Source organism: Stegodyphus dumicola, chromosome 3 (genome assembly GCF_044657685.1).
Source record: "Stegodyphus dumicola isolate Sdum_Otavi_A_Nest chromosome 3, ASM4465768v1".
NCBI classification, from domain to species: Eukaryota; Metazoa; Arthropoda; class Arachnida; order Araneae; family Eresidae; genus Stegodyphus; species Stegodyphus dumicola.
This window is the reverse complement of record NC_140770.1, coordinates 150866353-150882298: the sequence shown is the minus strand read 5'-3', so window position 1 is coordinate 150882298 and position 15946 is coordinate 150866353. Positions and strand designations below refer to the sequence as shown.

At 32.8% G+C, this 15946-nt stretch overlaps 2 protein-coding genes across 4 annotated transcripts in view; one reads left to right on the top strand and one right to left on the bottom strand.

Moving 5' to 3' along the window:
* The window catches only part of LOC118179758 (uncharacterized), a 57457-nt gene extending 51545 nt beyond the window's left edge, over nucleotides 1–5912 (bottom strand). Inside the window, exon 1 of one of the 2 annotated variants that reach the window (XM_085813480.1) lies at nucleotides 5791–5912. The gene's annotated coding sequence lies outside the window, so the exon portion shown is untranslated. Of the gene's footprint in view, nucleotides 1–5690 lie in introns of both variants that reach the window. The other variant, XM_085813477.1, reaches the window with a different exon arrangement.
* Nucleotides 5913–6107: 195 nt separating this feature from the next.
* The window catches only part of Dus3 (Dihydrouridine synthase 3), a 103346-nt gene continuing 93507 nt past the window's right edge, over nucleotides 6108–15946 (top strand). The window contains exon 1 of one of the 2 annotated variants that reach the window (XM_085813469.1): nucleotides 6108–6235. In XM_085813469.1, the coding sequence (XP_085669595.1) occupies nucleotides 6177–6235 (59 nt within the window). In that variant the 5' untranslated portion in view covers nucleotides 6108–6176. The remainder of the gene's footprint in view (nucleotides 6236–15946) is intronic. The other variant, XM_085813468.1, reaches the window with a different exon arrangement.

Sequence of the window (15946 nt, the reverse complement as noted above, 5' to 3'; positions counted from 1 at the left end):
ACATTATAAACAACACCAACGAATTCATATCGCAAACATTACAAATACTTAGTGTCAAATATTTAAATTATTTCCATGCACGTTTATTTCAACTAAAACATATACCAAATTCCTACAAACATAAAATTCACAAAATAACTATCATTGGTACTATTCCGTTTTGAGGACCGCAAAAAATTGCAGCGAAAATGTATGCGCAAAAGCGCCAAATCTAGCATACGCGCCCATTCAACAGCGCACCAAATCTAACGTACACGCTGATTTCAGACTGCGTAAGTTTATATAGTTCTATATTTCTTAAGATGCCATTGAAATACTAGTTAAATCCTTTTTTTGATTTTAAATCCTTTTTTAATATCCTATGGATTTAACAATTTGGGAATTGCCATGACGAAAAGTCGGCAATAGAATTTTGGGTAAAGTGCAGAATCCCCCATTGTTTGACGCGTTTTTAAGAATTGCACATACTCGGTATTCTTGTGCACATCGACCTATTTTCACTTTAAAAAAAATCCCAGAATTGCACAAAAGTGGCACTGCGCACACCCTTGGCTTTATCTATGTACACATCGACCTATTTTCACTTAAAAAGTAAAAGAAAATTGACAAAAATCTAATTGTTTTTACCCTTGTAAAAAACGGGAAACAAATAAGTGAGCGATTCTGCACTTTACCGAGAATATTTTCAAAGAAAAGGCATCATTCATTATAGAAAATTACGTTTGAACAAACAACGAGATGAAATTAAGTTGGTAGCGAAATAGCGATGCAGGCATCCATTCAGTTATGTTTAGCAATTTTTATATAAATTATAATAATGATCTGAAATAGTTATTTACTCTTATGCATCCATTCAGTCATGTTTAGTATTTTTCATATAAATTATAATAATAAAAAAGTATTATATGAAATTAACCTTTCATCTAAATTAAAACATCAATCTTAGATTGTTATTTACTATTATACTTCCTTTATTGCCGCAATTATTAGGGTTGCCATAATTATTTTTGGCAGCATTGGCATCAACAATAGTTTGGCGATTTTTTACGGCCCTCGAAACCGAATAGTACCCTATCATTTAATTAAAATATAATTAAATTCAAAAACACTACTTAAAATATAAATAAGCACATACATTAAATTAATAAAAATTAGCTTACAATCCTAATTACTTTAAACTAAATCATTGCTAATAACAATTTTCCCAATAATACCAAATTACTTTACTTCCACCTTACATTTAGAACAATGCATAAAAATAATATCCTCAAATAATTAAAAATACTAACTTACCTAATCTTCTTCAGAATCTTGCTTACATGGTGGATACACTTTTATTATGAATTCAATAAAATTATTGAACGATTTTTTCTGCGAATTTTTCCTCCACACTTCCTCCGCTAAAAAAAAAGCAAAATTCTCTTTATCACAATGCCTCGGAATGGCGCTTTTTACAGCACTCCACGTGCCCTCTATTGTATTGGTATGTGCACCTGTTTCCGGATCTTTAAAATAATATTTGTGGTTCACAGCAAGATGTTTAAAACCTTCATCTTCCAAACATTCATACGATTTCCAGCAATCTGAAATAATTATAGTACCCGGTAGAATATATTCTTTTATAAAACTTAATAAACAATCTTTACTTCTATCTCGCACAACCTTAAAAAAACATTTATTACTACCCCTTTCAATCCCACCAAACACCCATTTTCCTTCCACTCTCCTACCTCTCTGATACTTCCACTTCCCAAATTTACTCTCATCAATTTCCACAATAACATTCATACCACCAAGCATACCCATATCATTTTCGCAAAATGCCACGCACACTCCCCTACAAAAAGAATTCCAATCAGCTGCAGTCCTACTGCTAATTTCTAAATCTGAAATCCAATAGTCAACTGGCAATCTATTCACCCAATAATAAGAAATCAATAAAATCTCACCCATACTCAAACGACTTTCAGCAAACCACGTACCCTTCCTTACACTCCGTTTCACAAAATGTCCATTTTCACCAGATTTCTTGCACCGCCATTCAAACTTATCAGTAATATCCTTGCTTTCACACAATCTCATTTCATTCCCACATTTTGGACATTCATACTTATCTGCAATTAAACCTACACTCATGCACCATTCAACCAATTCTTTTGAATTATCACACAAACGCATTAAAATCTAGAATTCACTTTACACAGCACCATACAATCCCAAAATTATTCAACCTTACTTCACACAACACACAATGAAGCTTAATACAAAATAATATACAGCCACAGATATTTTTCCAAATTCCCCCCTTTTCGAATTAAAGAACCGTAATTTGTCCATTAATATCACATGACATATCCCATGATCTCTCATTTCCCTCACACAAAATAATGCGTAATCGGAACTGAGTACTGCTCACATTATTACCAAAGTCCCAGGTAGTAACCTTTATCGCCTCAAAAATGTCGCCAAACTACCAGTTATCATATTCTAAAGATCAGCCCATTATTCTTACTTAACAGTAAGTTTCGAATTTATGGATGGAAATACACACCATATGTGGTACATCTGGAGACCTTCTACTATCATCTGTTCGAGATTGATAGCTTGTCATTTAACAAGCCTCATACTTCCTAATCCCATTAAAAAAGGAGACTCACAGATAGTTTGCTGTTTGTTGCTCCAAAAAAAAAAATGCAATTGGCAAGAAAATTTGCAAAGAAACACTAATTTGGTGCAAAAGAATGTGAAGCAGGACTTTCTGGAATTGTTTCATTGGCTGGAATCTTGTTTTACCACATTAAACTTAATTTCTAGTACATTTTTTCTTAGCTATTTATCCATTTTTTAAATATACAGAAGATATATGACATTTCCATACTAGTCTATAAGCATATTCATCAAATAATTTATATATATATTGAATATTTTTATTAGTACGCACACACTTTACATTGGTATTCTACAACATAAATTGTAATTTAATCATGATTTATTTTCGAAATTTTTGTTTTTATATGATTACTTTTAAAATTGATTTATATGAAAGCCTATTCTTATGCATAAAATCTATATTAAAAAATCTTGGTTATAAAAATGTGCTACATATTTTAACTTTCAAATTCACATAGTTCTGAAATATGTAATAAAAAGACATGCGATTTTTATAAAAAAAATTAGTAAAAGGTTACAATAAAAAAAAAAAAAAAAAAATTGAAAAAAAAAAATTTTTTTTTTTTACATTATTAGACTTAATAAATTAACATACAAATCACAAAGTTGTCCTTAAAAGCAGAACAGCTACAACCATATCTTGACCAAAAACTTTAATTTTGTTATGGTACCAGTAGCTGAGTAATGAAATCGCTAAAGTAAAACAACGCTTTGGGTTAGCTGCATGAAATATATACACATCGTGGTAGTTTTTGCAATTTTCCCCATGTGTATCATGAAAACAAACCAGTTTCTCTTTAAAAGTCTTCCAACTTCTGTTCTTAGACAGATAGCCTCCTATGCTTTGTCATAATGCAAGTAATATAAATTGATTGTCACTATCTTATATAGAAGACATATGCTAAATCCACAAAAATAACATAAGGTTCCTCCTTCACAATATTATCAAATTTTAGCATATACCTTCCAGCTCTCATTTAATGTATAAAAAAATTATTTCCTTTTTGATTAGCTGCAGCCACACTGAAAAGTCACAAACTCACTGAAGACATTTGGAGAGAATTGTTTGTTTGGGTATGTTTATATTTATTTTAATGATGCATCCAGCACAGCCTATTTTTTACATTCATTAAATCTAAAACATTTACATTTTTTTTTTCTGCTATTCTCACCATGTAAATTCAAAAGTGATATGTTTTTGCTTAAAAAAATGCAAAGAACTGCACAATGGCATTGCACACCAGTCATGATAACGATAGCCCAAGAACAGTTGAAACTTAACATACACTCCAGTGTAATAAATAAAAGAAGGCAAACTTCAAAGCTCTATTATGATTTGTTAAAATAAAAATAAATATACTTAACCCTTTCATGATGGGTGTATCATTTATGCATCAGGACATAATTCTCTTACACAATGGTATGCCCCTTAGCACAACTCACCTTGGATATGGTGCATTGTTGCAGTTGTATATCTCACAAAACGAGATATTTTGGTGTAAAACCTTAGTCTGACATCTAAAGATGCAAAGTGAATACAAACCACAGCTCCATTCTCAATCTTCCCATAGCAAAAAAACAAATCTGAAGCAATGGAATTTGAAGTATGTTCAACGTTTATATCACTTGAAGCCTCAACAGCACATCATATGGGTTTTGTTTACTTTATATCATCTGCTCGTATATCTAAAAAAATCACCAGAATCAGAATGTGTATGTTCGAACGCACATGTGACACACCTGTCTGGAAGATCAATGCCAGCAGTGATACACCAGTGCATCACCCAGCTGCTACATTTGGGACTGATGTAATCACATTTGTAACTGATGCACATATGAAACACCCATCTGCAAAGGGTTTTCAGTTCAGCAACATGCTATTGCGAAGGGGAAACGTGCTGTTGTGAGGGTTGTGCTGCTATAAAAGTAAATACTAATCTTAAGAAATGACCACTGACTTTCAAAAGTATACATCCACATTTATTCAAACGCATATGCAACATGCAAACCTGGATGTTACATAAATACATTGCCACATCAATACTTTTTAGTAGGAGTACAGATAAACAAAAAGTACCAAAATTTATAAATTCTTAGAACAATACCATATTAAAATTACAAATATTACACAGAGCTCATTAAATATTTAATATTCTTATTTAAATGATGAAAACAAAGTTGTTAAAAACTGGAATTTGGAAACATTCCAAATTTCTTTTCAAATGGTGCAAATACTATAGTATAAAAAATCACTGATTATGCCATTTATTTTGAAGACAATTAAATAAATACTGCAAAGGATATAAGGCCTGTTTGCCTTGGGAAGACTGGATTATTTAACTATGGCAAAGTACTCAAGGGGCTATCTGCCTAAGGGAAAGGATGCCTTCATGGAAGATTGCTGAGGAAAACTGGCCCGTGCACACGTCACACATGGGGAAAACCACAAAAATGCCAGTGCAGCCAGCCCATTAGCAGAGATTCAAACTCTGGATCGAATTAGCAGTGTTTAGCAACTGCTTGGCCGCTCATGGGCCTTGCCTTGGGAGGAAAACGCATTTATGCAACAAATCCTTGATTTAATTATCTGTGCTTAGAGACTTTGTTTGTTTAGTTTAATGCTAGGCCAAAATTTTATTTTCTTTTGAATACAGTTTTCTCAGTCATTACATGACCCATTTATTTAACCTTTATAAACATCTTACAGTAGTCTTTAATTAATAGAAATAAATTATTACGTGTATATATTATAGACCCAGTGTAGCACCAATATCTGCAGAAATAACATCAATGACACCAAAAATAATAGCAAAATCATAAAACAGGGAGATGCAAAATATGCTTAAATCCATCTTGCTACTGCAGCAAATTTTAACACTTTTATCACAATTATGTAATAATATATTAGCAATAATACAACTAAAAACATTCCCCCACTGTATACTTTTTGACAGCCAGTGCACTTCTTGAAACTTTCAATTGAAAGTTCATTTTTAATAATCACTATTACAAATATATACCATAAATTCCCAGCTTTCAATGCAGTATTACTTCATGCATTCATGCTTCATTCAAAACACAACAAATATAAGATTCATTTAAAAACGCACAGAATCTTACGGACTGAAAGGTTATAGAAAATTTATAAAATAATTAAATGCAGCTGACGATACGCTTAAAGACATAAAAAATGACACTTTTATTAACTACTCGTTTCACTTTTTAATGTTGTTATTATGCTGTTGCCATTTCTATAATATATCAATGACGTCCATTTTTCCGCATATTTTAATTATATTTTTTAAATATGGGATATTTCTGATAACACTTATCAATATAGTAATAAAAATTATCAATTTATTTATATAAACAATTATCATTTTCTATAATTATTTGAAATATTAAATACATTAACAAAGTTGTCTCGATTTCACCGTAACCAAATAAGTTTGTTTACATCACATTGTAACACGTGCTTCAAATGAGATTTATAATCTTCAGCTGTCATGGAAGAAGCGGACGGCACGAAGGAACATATCCCTGGGACTGCCCACATAAAATCTCAGTAAGTAAACTGCTTAATTTTTGTATAAATGTGCATGTAAATAAAGTGGTTACTCGAGGCCCAGTTCGAAACAATTACACATGTAAACTAAGTTTCCATTCTAGTATTATGAGCATCATAAATCCACCGCAGATTTCCTTGAAATATTTATATATGAGGAATCTGAAATGAACTGAGTTTTTCTAACTTAATAGCAAAGGTAAACGGCATTCACGTACCGCCTGAATTTCAATAAAATGGGAAATTCTATTAATCTGACAGATCAAAGGTCCTGCTATTATTCCAAAGTGAAGTACATAAAGTGAGGTAAAATCTAATGAACAAAGACTGCTGGTATAAAATCAAGTAAAATCTCATGTTTACTCCTAGTATACGGTGCACACGGGATTCGGCGACATTATGAGCAGTAAACTGGTCATTTTGGTGTTGGTGACAATTTACAAAATCCCACCAAGGCTGTTCTGTATACTAGGATTTTACCAAATCTCATGACATGAAATACATTAAACACATTGCGGTACCCTTCTGTTATGGGGACCAACCTAAGAAATGTATGTATATATGAGCATGTGTATATACACACATTCCTATATACATGCATACAGGGAAATTTTAATATAAACAAATATAAATTGTTACATAGTATAATTTTTCTTATATTCCTACTCTTATGTTTATTCACAATCTACATTTGATTATATTTAAGGTCTTGTTTTTACAGTTCAGAATGTATAATTAATAATACTGCTTTCTAATTTGATTAAAATAAAATACAGTAAATTATTTCAAACAGAATGGTATAGGTTATTTCGCTGCAAACAATTATACTAAATATACTTATTTATGGGTATTTGAGAATTTAGCGCCGAGCAGTTATTAATCTTCCATGATGCTCTTCTGTCTGCCTATTTGCAATTCTAAATTACATTTTTGGAAAGAAAATTTAATATAATATTATTAATATAAAAAGTATCTCTAAGCAAAGTGTTATTTCGCTGCTACACTATGTCTGTCTGTCATTGTAGCTGTTAAAGTCTACTTTGTCTGTCTGTCTGTCTCTATTAAATTAATAGCCAAAAAACTTGAATGATTTATTACTTAATTTATACGAATCATAATAGAATTATTTCCCTAAGCTGAATTCTGATAAATTAGCTCAGGGGCAGGATGAAAATCAAAGATCGTTGTGTCTCTCTTTTTCATTCAATGCCTCTCAAGAAGATTTTCTGCTTAACAGATTTTAAATATTCCGAAGTCATGTATTGGAGTCATCTAGCATGCCTTAGTTTCTGACCAAATGTAATAACATCTGACTTCTAAATAAGTGAATTCATAATAATTCACCTGTTTTTCATTAATGTATAGGTACTTTCTAATTAACGCAGACCAACTTAGAAAAGAAATGATTCTTTTGAATACCTTACTTTCAAAACATTCTGGGCCGCGTATTTTCTCTGTAATCTCTTTGCATAGAAGATGTGCATACATCTCGGTTTTTTTTTTTTTTTTTTTTTTATTTTTCTCCACGCACATAACTATCTGTGGTACTTTTCTGTTTTGCCGGCGCAAATCTCGCCAAGCAGACTTTATTGGCGACAACATACAGTATACACATAAAAAATATTAAAAAAAAATGTTAGTTTTAAGAATTCTTTTTTTGAAGGCATAAACATTTTAATATCGCTTAAAATTTTATAAAAAGCCAATAAATAAAGACAATAAATTTGTAAAAAAACATTAATTTAAAAATTTACTATGCTTTCATGGTTCACCATCCTGATTCGCCGGTTCATATCACGTGACTCCAAGCGATCTCATCTCACGTAAACTACTCTACAAAATTCTAATGCTCTCAGTAATTATCTACATTAATTTCAAGTTAAATCTTAATTTGGAACACAAGTTTATATGCAAGAAATATTTCAATTCGTACGAATAGCTTACTCAGAAATTATGTAAAACTGCAGTGCTTTACTTCGCTAATGCATTCTCATTAGAATTGAATTTAACCCTTGACTTTACCTTTTCTATATTTTCGGCTTCAGGTAAGCACTGTGATTGCATTCTAATTGACTTAATTACCGAAAATGTCCTTAGACATAAAGCTGAACTATCTGATAAAAATTCTATGCAATTATATGCCAGTATTGAAAAAAACAATCAATCTGATAAGTAAAAGCTGCGACTTGTTTTGAAAATGAGGCGTAAAAGGTTACCAGCGAGAATATTCCGTTTGGCATCGGTTGTACCATTATTGGCAACTTTATCGCTTGCGCCGGCAAAACAGAAAAGTACCCTATCTGTTTAGTCTTAAACAAACAAAAAAAAAAAAAAAAAAAAAAAAAGAAAAGAAAAGAAAAGAGAATTGCACAATCTCAGCACCAGAATCAATCCTAAAATGTTAGGCCAAAAAGAGCTGCATGATGGCTTTAAGCGACCCACATTACTCTGTATATATACGCTAAGAAAGCTAAATGCAGGATTTTGCAAAAGAAGATGAAAATTGCAGTATATGGTACATCACTATGTTAAAAGTCCTAAGACATCATAATCTGGGGGTCGATGCTACCTGCATATTTGGGCTGACAAATGAACACTTTTTAGCAATATTCTAGATGCAAATGTTGCACATAAATGTTTTCTGGTGTGTTGCCTCATCGATACTTTTATGCAGCATTTTGATAGAGTGGAGATAATCAGAAAATACCATTTATTAATTTTTTACTTCTCTACATGCAGTTTATTTAATTTTAAAACTTAAACTAGGTGATGTTTGATGATCGTAATTTTCTCCCAAATGATTCTTTTGATTGCAACTTTTATATTTACTAATGATTACAACTTTATCATCAATTTCAAATTATTATTTCTAGTCAAAAAAATTGCTAACACTGCCAGCAGAAGAAACTGGTATGATTATGTTACCACATAAACATTACCTTTCGCCATATTTGAAGAGTGGAATCACCTAAAACTTCGTGACTCGAACATCTTTTTAAAGCCTTAAGGCTAGTGAAACCCTGAATAATGCCTCAGTGTGGGATCCGTGAACCTGCTGTAATTACAATGCTGTTCGTATTGACACTTTTAAATCTGCATTCATAAGTACATTTCTGTACACAAAAAGAAGTTTTATTAAAAAATTTTATATGCCTTTATATACTCTATCATTAGAGATTGAGGTATTGTGTGCTGTAAGTCTTGTCAAGAGATTTATTATATAGAAGTATACACTAGAGTACCACAAACTCAACATTTCGTGTAACTTGGTCACTGTTTTTAAACACTAAATTATTGCTGATAGTTATTACATTTTAAAATAATGTGATTTATTAATAACAAAAATGTAATAATTTCTAACATTGCAGACAGTATAAATACATTTCAATCATTGTATTGTTGTAATTTACAGGACTTATGAATATCCTTATGTTTTTCTGTTCTATTCAACGTTTTGTTATGGTATGCTATTTCAGCAGTTTTTGTTGTTTTCTCTTTCTGACACTATTATTTGAAACCTGAAGAAAGTCAGGTGGACACTGCTGATTGCCATTCTCATTTCTTTCTGATGCTAATGGTCATTAACAGCAAATATGATAGATTATATATGTCTATTCATAAGTCGTAAATTCATTGGATATTGGCAATTTGACCAATGTTTCAATTCGATGCAAACAGGCTAACTGCATGGGTGTTTTCATGGTTTTCGCTGTGTGTGTAACATGGGTACGAGCCAATTTCTCTTATAAATTCCTCCTCAAAGGCATCCTTTCTCTTAGGCATATAGCCCTAGCATGCTGTGCCATAATCAAGTAAACTGAACAAAAGGCATCAGCATAAGGCTTGCTCAAAGTTCAGGGATGTGCTCTACTACAAGTCCAATTCTTCTAGGCAGAGTTTCATCCAGTTTTAGAAGTGTTTCTATGCAAGTGAAAATGATGAATTAGAAGAAAAGAAAACAAATCAACATGACAATGCAAATGACATTGATGCCTTAAGAGACTGGACAAAGAGGAAAGTATTAACAAAATTGTCGTGGATTAAGGTGCTGTATGAAATACAAGTTGTGAATAGCCCATTCCTTCTTATTAATCCATTCAAATCAATATTTTTTGTAACTCATCACCCTGTCAGTCCACATTAAATTCAGTTTACAGGATTCGATTATTTAACTGTTCCGAATTATTTATTTTATTTGCCAACTTTGTAATTGTAGATTGCAGATTACTTTTGGTTGCTTATTAAGTGAAGGTACCATTTTGGAACAATTTTAGAACAGAATGTAAAAATTAAAAGGAATCTAACAGTTGACCTCTGCAAAGGCATTCAGAAACCAGAACCATTCCTAGCGGGGGTGCAGCGCGTAAAAGTAGAAAGGCGGTTGGACTATTGCCATAGCATGCCTAAATATTTTTAATTCATTGTAAGTACTTGTCATATGTAAGTACTTTTTATACCAATTTATCATACTTGGTGAGTATGAAATAAAAAATTTTATTTATCATTGAACACTTTTTTTTTTAATTTGGGGGTGGCAATCTTAGGAAAGTACGCGAACAGCCAATGACCTAAAAACAGCCCTGTCAGAAACTATATAAATTTGTAAAGGATGTGGATACCATTATTATATTATAAATTGTAGCTGGGTATCTTTCCCGATATATTCTTATGGTGGCTCGTTCTTTACTGTCATTTATCCATTACATGAGGTGCATGTCTGCCAACTCAGTGTTTATAAAATGGTGATCACACAAGAACTGGTACTTTCAGCATGGTATTGCAAACTTTGATCAGGAAGCTCCATTGAGAAACTTGACAAAGAAAAGTGATTTTTATTTATGTCATAAATAAAAAGCAAATTATATGTAAAATTATAAAGAAAGACACTATATCCATTTATTTTATTGTAAAACAAGGCTGAGTGGAAATAATCCTTATTAATAGGATTAATAAGTTGTATATTTTGTCTATTTCACTATTCTCCCATCATTAGTGGCGAGTCACATTTCTGTAATTTATTTTTAAAAAAACAATAAAACTTGGATATTTTTGTTTAAAAAATTTGTGATACTCTCTCTATATAGAGAGAGACATAGTTAGATATGGATATAAATAAATACATACAGTTTCCTCCCAAAAAATAGAGGCACACTTAAATAGCATCTGCATATTGGTTTTTAACTGGAATTATGTTTATGATACATGGTATGGTATTATCTCCATATATAGAGATAGTCTCATAGCATAAGCAAAATCACTCTGAGAGACCTTCATAAATACTGAGTTGTGCAGGAAATTGGTTTTGCTAAAGGTGTTCATTAAGAAATTAAAATGACATACGTTGCAATCCCCATGGACATATTGACCCATACTGTTCAAGCAATTGCTTGTACTAATTAACTGACTGCGAATAGCCATCACTCTGATTCTTTTAGCACTCTAAGTAACTGTACAAGTGCAGGAAGGTTGTATTAAATCTAACTTATGTTTAATATGTATCTCCTACTTAGCTATAATATTTATGTTTCTATTAATCTATTATAAGTTTTGATAAACAGATATATCAAATCATAATTTCGTGCCATTGAAAAGAAGAATTTGATACATGTAATCAACTTAAGAGAAAAGCATATATTGAATTTGATAAATGTAATCAATTAAAAGAAAAGTATACATTAACTAAGACCATGTTCAAAAGAAAAGCTTTTTCTATATTTTTCCCCCTTCATAATATTTTGCTCTAAGTATGTTAAAAGAAAATATTTTTCTATAATTTTTATTCGTAATATTTTCCTCTAAGTAAATTGCTGTTAGCAATACGTATAGTTGATTTAATTTTTGATGCTCGATTTTTCTCCCCCTTGTGTAAGAAGATATATATGTATGTGTATATATGTAAGATATATGTATATAAGATTCATTGATTGTGTTTCTTTTCACATTACTCCATTCCTGTATTTGAAGCTAAGAATCAGTTTGTGGACTTAGAGGGTGGGGAAGGTGATTTTAGTAAGTTTCATTGGCATCTATCTACTCAAACATTCACACATCTGCAATGTTGTTTTAAATTATTCAATATCTTATGGCTTCTACTTTTCAAACACATTTAGAAATTACTTAGTTCTATGTTTGCATTCTTTTATGAAATTCCAGTTGGCTCTAGATGAGAGAAACTGTATTTTAATGCTTTAGCAAGCTTAACTGCTTTAACGTACCATCCAAAAAATAGAGACACACTTAAATAGCTGTCAATTATATATTTTGCTTTTTACCATAATATATGTTTGTGTCTTTTACTTTATAATGGTCTGTATGTATGTATGTATATTTGATAATGCATTAAGCATATATATATTGAGAGAATCATTTACAGTTGTGTTTGCAACTAAAGGTATGCAGGTATTATATGTAACTTTTAGGAAATGCAAACTATAATGTAATTTTTAAAATTTTGCAGTAATCTTCAAAAATTTTGTGTATACTTTTTAGGATTTTAGGAAAATTCTGCTCATTATTTTAGCATAAAATTATAATGATTTAATTTTTGGAAATCTTTCAAATCACTGAAGCAGTTTTTTCTTATTTCGTGTCCATTATCTTTCTGAGCAAATGTAAAACGTTTATTTACATTAGTTGTAATTTTGCTATGTAGACCTTTATGTACTGATGCATTTTACATCAGCCTTTTTTCAATGATTCCTTTTCACATCACCATTGAGGTAGGAATCCAGATGCGTTTTTTTTATAGAGGTATCGCCAGGAGCCCTAATCCTCTGTCTTAAACATTTTTCAAACAAACACATATCTATTTGAAATCAATCAATACATAAAAGAAGAAAACTACTTACTTATCTATGAGATGAAGTGAAGCCTATGTGATGCCGATTCCAAAGTCCATTTTGCACAGCAGAGCTATTTTATTCCGTAAAATGCTAAAAGAGTGAACTTTACATAATGCAAATCAATAACGATAAAATAAAATACAAACTAATAATGATTTGCGAAACACGGCAAGAATTATCTTCCTATTCGAAAAAAGTAATTCTGTCATTCAGCCAAGGGCGCTTTGCTGCTGGCATCAAATGCTGTATTCCATCCGACTCGTGAGTAGGTGCGTCAGAATACTTCAATTCGAGCCTTTGATTTATGCCACGTCCAAAGTCCACTTGAACAGCAGAGATGTTTTATTCTGAAAAAAGCAAAAAGAGTCAAATTTACATTATGCATATCAATAACGATAAAGTAAAATATGAACAAATAATGATTTGTCAAAACCCCAAGAATCGTTTTCCTGTTCCAGAAATGTAATTCTCTCATCCAGCCGAGGGCGCTTTGCTGCTGGCATCAAATGCTCTATTTCTTCCAACTCGTGAGTAGGTGCATCAGAATACTTCAACTCGAGCCTTTGATTTATGCCGCGTCCAAAGTCCACTTGAGCAGCAGAGATGTTTTATTCTGAAAAAAGCAAAAAGAGTCAAATTTACATTATGCATATCAATAATGATAAACTAAAATATGAACAAATAATGATTTGTCAAATACCCCAAGAATCGTTTTCCTGTTCAAGAAATGTAATTCTCTCATCCAGCAGAGGGCGCTTTGCTGCTGGCATCAAATGCTCTATTTCTTCCGACTCGGGAGTAGGTGCGTCAGAATATTTATAAATAATGTGTAACAGGCGCTTTCGTAGAAAGATGTTGTTTTTCATAAAGGTGCGGAAAATTAATTCCATCTTGTGTCATTAATTAATCTGTAATGCAAATGAAAAACACATTCGCATAAAGAACCCTGGCTTCAAGTGTCCATATCCTTATTAGAGGTTGCATTTTTAAAAAAATTAGAGATTGATTTTTTGTAAGGAACTTACGCCTTTATGCCAAGGAACCCTTATAAAGAATTTCATTTTTTTGAACAGCGAACACCTTTGTAAAGGTGTGTTCACCTTTATATCTTGGTACCATTATGAAGGTGTCATTAAGAACCACTGCAAAAAAAATATCTTACATCGCAGATTATCTTCGTAATAACTGGGCACATTGCAGATGAAGTTAAGGAAAGGCAAGGTGAGCTGCATAATATACATTTATTCTGGATACTCCTGTTGGAACCACAACTGCATATATGTCTGTGCATTTTAGTTTTGGCATAAGCATATATACACATCTTCCATAACATGCGACCCGTCCTCCTACATGCCAGGTGTTTGGGTTGATTCTTTACCATTTGACACTCTACATTCTTACCCTTAAGGGCAAGGGCGTAGCTAGAGTTTCTAACGCCCGGTGATAACTGAAAAATTTGCGCCCCTTTCTATGTGCCAAGAATGGAAAAAAATTCATTAAAAAATTCCGTAGCATCCATTTAGCGCCCCCTGGATGCTGCGGCCGGGGACAGATGTCCCCCCTTGCCCCACCCTAGCTACGCCACTGCTGAAGGGTCAGTGTTCATTTACACAGGTTCTGATGCTAATGCGCAAACATTAATGTTATGATACACATGTGATTGCAGGGGTGTAGCTAGATGGGGCATCTGTTCCCGGGTGCAGAATCCAAGGGGCGCCAAACTTATGTTACAACATTTTAGAATTAAATGTTTTCCATCCTTGGCAAGCAGTAGGGGACGCGAAATCTTCAGTTGTCCCTGGGCGCTGAAAACCCTAGCTACGACTCTGTGTGATTGAGCATCATTTCCCATGTATTCTTACAGTGGCTCGTCCTTTACGTCAGCTATTTGATGCACGAATCACGAAGTGAATATCTGCAAACTCTGAATTTGTAAAATGGTATACTATTCTGTGGTTGTGTAATCAGAAAGCTCTCCAGGTGCCTACAAGGAGCACTGGCACAGAATACAGATTTATCTGTTTTCTATTTCTCGCCTTGTTGCCCGATATACACTCATTGTCATAAAAATTTGCGCACCAAAAAAGAGCTGTCAGAATGAAACGAAATTTTACATATGTAAGTACTACTTTGATAAAAGTAAGTGATTAGAAAATCAAAGAAAAAAGGATAATTTATTGCAGAATAAAAGTACACATGAACGAAAGTTTTAGTACTCTGACCACCTCTAGCGCGAGTGCACGATGCGATACGAGCGGGCTTTGAGGCATACAAGTTCCGTATGGTGTCCTGAGGCATCTCGTTCGACAGTTGCTGTATACGTGTCTCTAGTTCGGCCAATCTCATAGGCTGTCCAACTTGCCGTCCCAAATGATTCCAGATATGCTCGATTGGTGATAAATCTGGGGATCGAGCAGGCCAGGTAATGGTATTAATGTGGCGGAGGCAGTCTTGTTAAATCTGTGCCTCAGCATTTCCTCAGCAAAAGATTAAGTACAATCAAACAAGCTCTGCTTACCTGTTTTATACTCTAAGAAGAACGTTCATAGCCCTCTAGTGGCATTATGCAGTGCACAATCACGCTGCATTTCTAATCATTTGCATATCTACCCGACATGTACCTCCATGCCAAGTTTCGTTACAATCCCACAATTATTTCTTTGGCTCGCAACTTTTTATGGTAATCAGTGTAAATATGATTTATTTCGTTTGACTTTTGTTAAAGTTCTGAGTCAGCTTGTATACAGTCAAAAGTCGTTAATTCGGACCCCCATAATCCGGCCCTCAAAGCTAGAAACTTTCTGCGCATGCGTCCCGTTGACGCGTGCGCGTAACACCTTTACGGCTGCGAAGATGCGTGTGCGCAGGC